This window comes from Empidonax traillii, unplaced genomic scaffold (genome assembly GCF_003031625.1).
Source record: "Empidonax traillii isolate 1590-97213 ecotype Southwest subspecies unplaced genomic scaffold, ASM303162v1 scaffold2732:size23211, whole genome shotgun sequence".
Lineage (NCBI taxonomy): Eukaryota > Metazoa > Chordata > Aves > Passeriformes > Tyrannidae > Empidonax > Empidonax traillii.
Genome location: NW_020957925.1, coordinates 4020 through 6208, shown reverse-complemented (window position 1 = coordinate 6208; position 2189 = coordinate 4020). Strand labels below are relative to the sequence as shown.

General features: G+C 63.2%; 2 protein-coding genes across 2 annotated transcripts in view; both read left to right on the top strand.

The window, feature by feature from the left end:
- The window catches only part of LOC114072181 (DNA-binding protein RFX5-like), an 11323-nt gene extending 10064 nt beyond the window's left edge, over window positions 1-1259 (top strand). Inside the window, exon 16 of the mRNA XM_027910103.1 lies at window positions 1254-1259. Coding sequence (XP_027765904.1) covers window positions 1254-1259 — 6 coding nt within the window. The remainder of the gene's footprint in view (window positions 1-1253) is intronic.
- Window positions 1260-1284: 25 nt separating this feature from the next.
- LOC114072179 (phosphatidylinositol 4-kinase beta-like) lies at window positions 1285-2178 on the top strand. Its single transcript, XM_027910100.1, has 2 exons — window positions 1285-2001; window positions 2036-2178. The coding sequence occupies exons 1-2, from the start codon at window positions 1285-1287 to the stop codon at window positions 2129-2131; spliced, it is 813 nt and encodes a 270-aa protein (XP_027765901.1). The 3' UTR covers window positions 2132-2178.
- Window positions 2179-2189: the final 11 nt, after the last annotated feature.

The window sequence follows — 2189 nt, the reverse complement described above, 5'->3', positions numbered from 1 at the left end:
AGGAATGAGGGAAGTTGCAGCTCCAGAGGATCCCGGGATGCTCCCGAGGAGCAAGGGGGCTCTTCCCAAAAGTTCTGGCTCCTTCCTAAGCACCTCCTGCTCCAGCTCTGCTGTTTGTTCCCTCTTCCTCCATCCCATCCCAATCCCAATCCCAATCCCAGGCTTTTCCAAAGGCTGAGCAAAAACAAAACCCTAATGCAGACCAGATGTCCTGGGAGGCTCCTGGGCCTTGGCCAGGGCTGGGAGTTCTCATTCCAGCCAGGCAGGAGAGACTTTTTTTTCCCTGTTTTCCCGAGCTCCCAGCTCTTGTTCCCTTTGGATCTCCCCTGTCCCTTGTCCCTGACGCTCCGTGGGGGGTGTTTTTGTCGGGGATTTTCCCTGGATTTGGGGTTTGATCCCTGGCTCCCAAGGGTTGTTCCAGGGAAAAACTTGGCCTGAGGATGAGCCACATGGATTCATCCCCAGCCTGGGAGAGCAGCAGCTCCTGGGGGGGGTTTTATCCCTGTGGACACTGGAAATTCCAGGCGGCAGTGCCGGGATTTACCCCCCAAAAGAGCAGGAATGCAGGGATTTGTGCCCAGGGAGCCCCGTGGGTGGCACTGATCCCCAGCAGCTCCTTAATCCCAGTTTAAACCCACTCAGCTCCTGAGCTCCTTGCAGGGGCCCCCCCCGGGGAGGTGGGGGCAGGATCCAGGACTCGGGAATGGGGCTGGATCCCACCTGGAATGGCTGGAGGGCCTGGGAGGAACCAGGTGGAGCCAACCTGGTTGTTCCCCTTTGTTTTTTTTCCCCCCCCCTCCCCACACACTTTTCCTTTCTCTTTTTGGGTTCCTGGGTGCTTTTTATCGTCATGGTAACGGGAGAGGCTCGTGCTGAGGGACCTTCCCAGATCCCTCCGAGCTTGGAAAAGGCTCGGGAGCCCCGGGAATGGAAGGGGTGAGGGGTCGGGAGACCTTCCCAACCCGACTCGTGTTGGCCTGGGGGGCTCTTCCCTGTTTTCCTCCAGGAGCTCCCACCCAACCTGCCCATCCCTTGGGGCTCATCTTGGTTCCTCATCCCCATCCCTTGTTTTTTGAGCTTGGAAAGGGCTTGGAAGCTTTGGGAATGGAAGGGATGAAGAGCTGGGAGACCTTCCCAACCCAACTCACGTTGGCCTGGGTGGCTCTTCCCGATTCTCCTCCAGGAGCTCCCACCCAACCTGCCCATCCCGATTCCTCATCCCTATCCCTGTTTTTATCCCCCCCTTCTCCCAGCTCTGAGGCGTCTGGCCCCGGCAGCGCCACCATGGGTGACTCGGCCGCGGGTCCGTGCCGGGCGCCGGGCCCGGATCCGCCGGCGGCGGCGGCGGCGGCAACGACCGCCCAGGGCAACGGGGGACCCTCAGCCCTGAGCGTCATCAGCGAGGGCGTGGGCGAGCTGGCCCTCATCGACGCCGAGGTGGCCCAGAAGGCCTGCGAGGAGGTGCTGGAGAAGGTGAAGCTGCTGCATGGCGGCGGTGGTGGTGGTGGTGGTGGCACCGTGCCCAACGGCGAGGCTCGGCCGGACGAGGAGGAGGAGGAGGAGGCGGCGGCGGAGGAGGACGGGGCGGCGGCCAGCGCAGCCAGGACGGCGCGGCGGCGGCAGAAGAACAACTCGGCCAAGCAGTCGTGGCTCCTGCGGCTCTTCGAGTCGAAGCTCTTCGACATCTCCATGGCCATCTCCTACCTGTACAACTCCAAGGAGCCCGGCGTGCAGGCCTACATCGGCAACCGGCTCTTCTGCTTCCGCCACGAGGACGTGGACTTCTACCTCCCGCAGCTGCTCAACATGTACATCCACATGGACGAGGACGTGGGCGACGCCATCAAGCCCTACATCGTGCACCGCTGCCGCCAGAGCGTCGACTTCTCGCTGCAGTGCGCGCTGCTGCTGGGGGCCTACTCGTCCGACATGCACATCTCCACGCAGCGCCACTCGCGGGGCACCAAGCTGCGCCGCCTCATCCTCTCCGACGAGCTCAAGCCGTCCCTCCACAGGAGGAGGGAGCTGCCCCCGCCCCAGCTCGGCCCGGCCCAGGACGCCACGGGGCTGTCGCCCTCCAAGAGGACTCACCAGAGGTCCAAGTCGGACGCCACGGCCTCCATCAGCCTGAGCAGCAACCTGAAGCGCACGGCCAGCAACCCCAAGGTGGAGAGCGACGACGAGGTGAG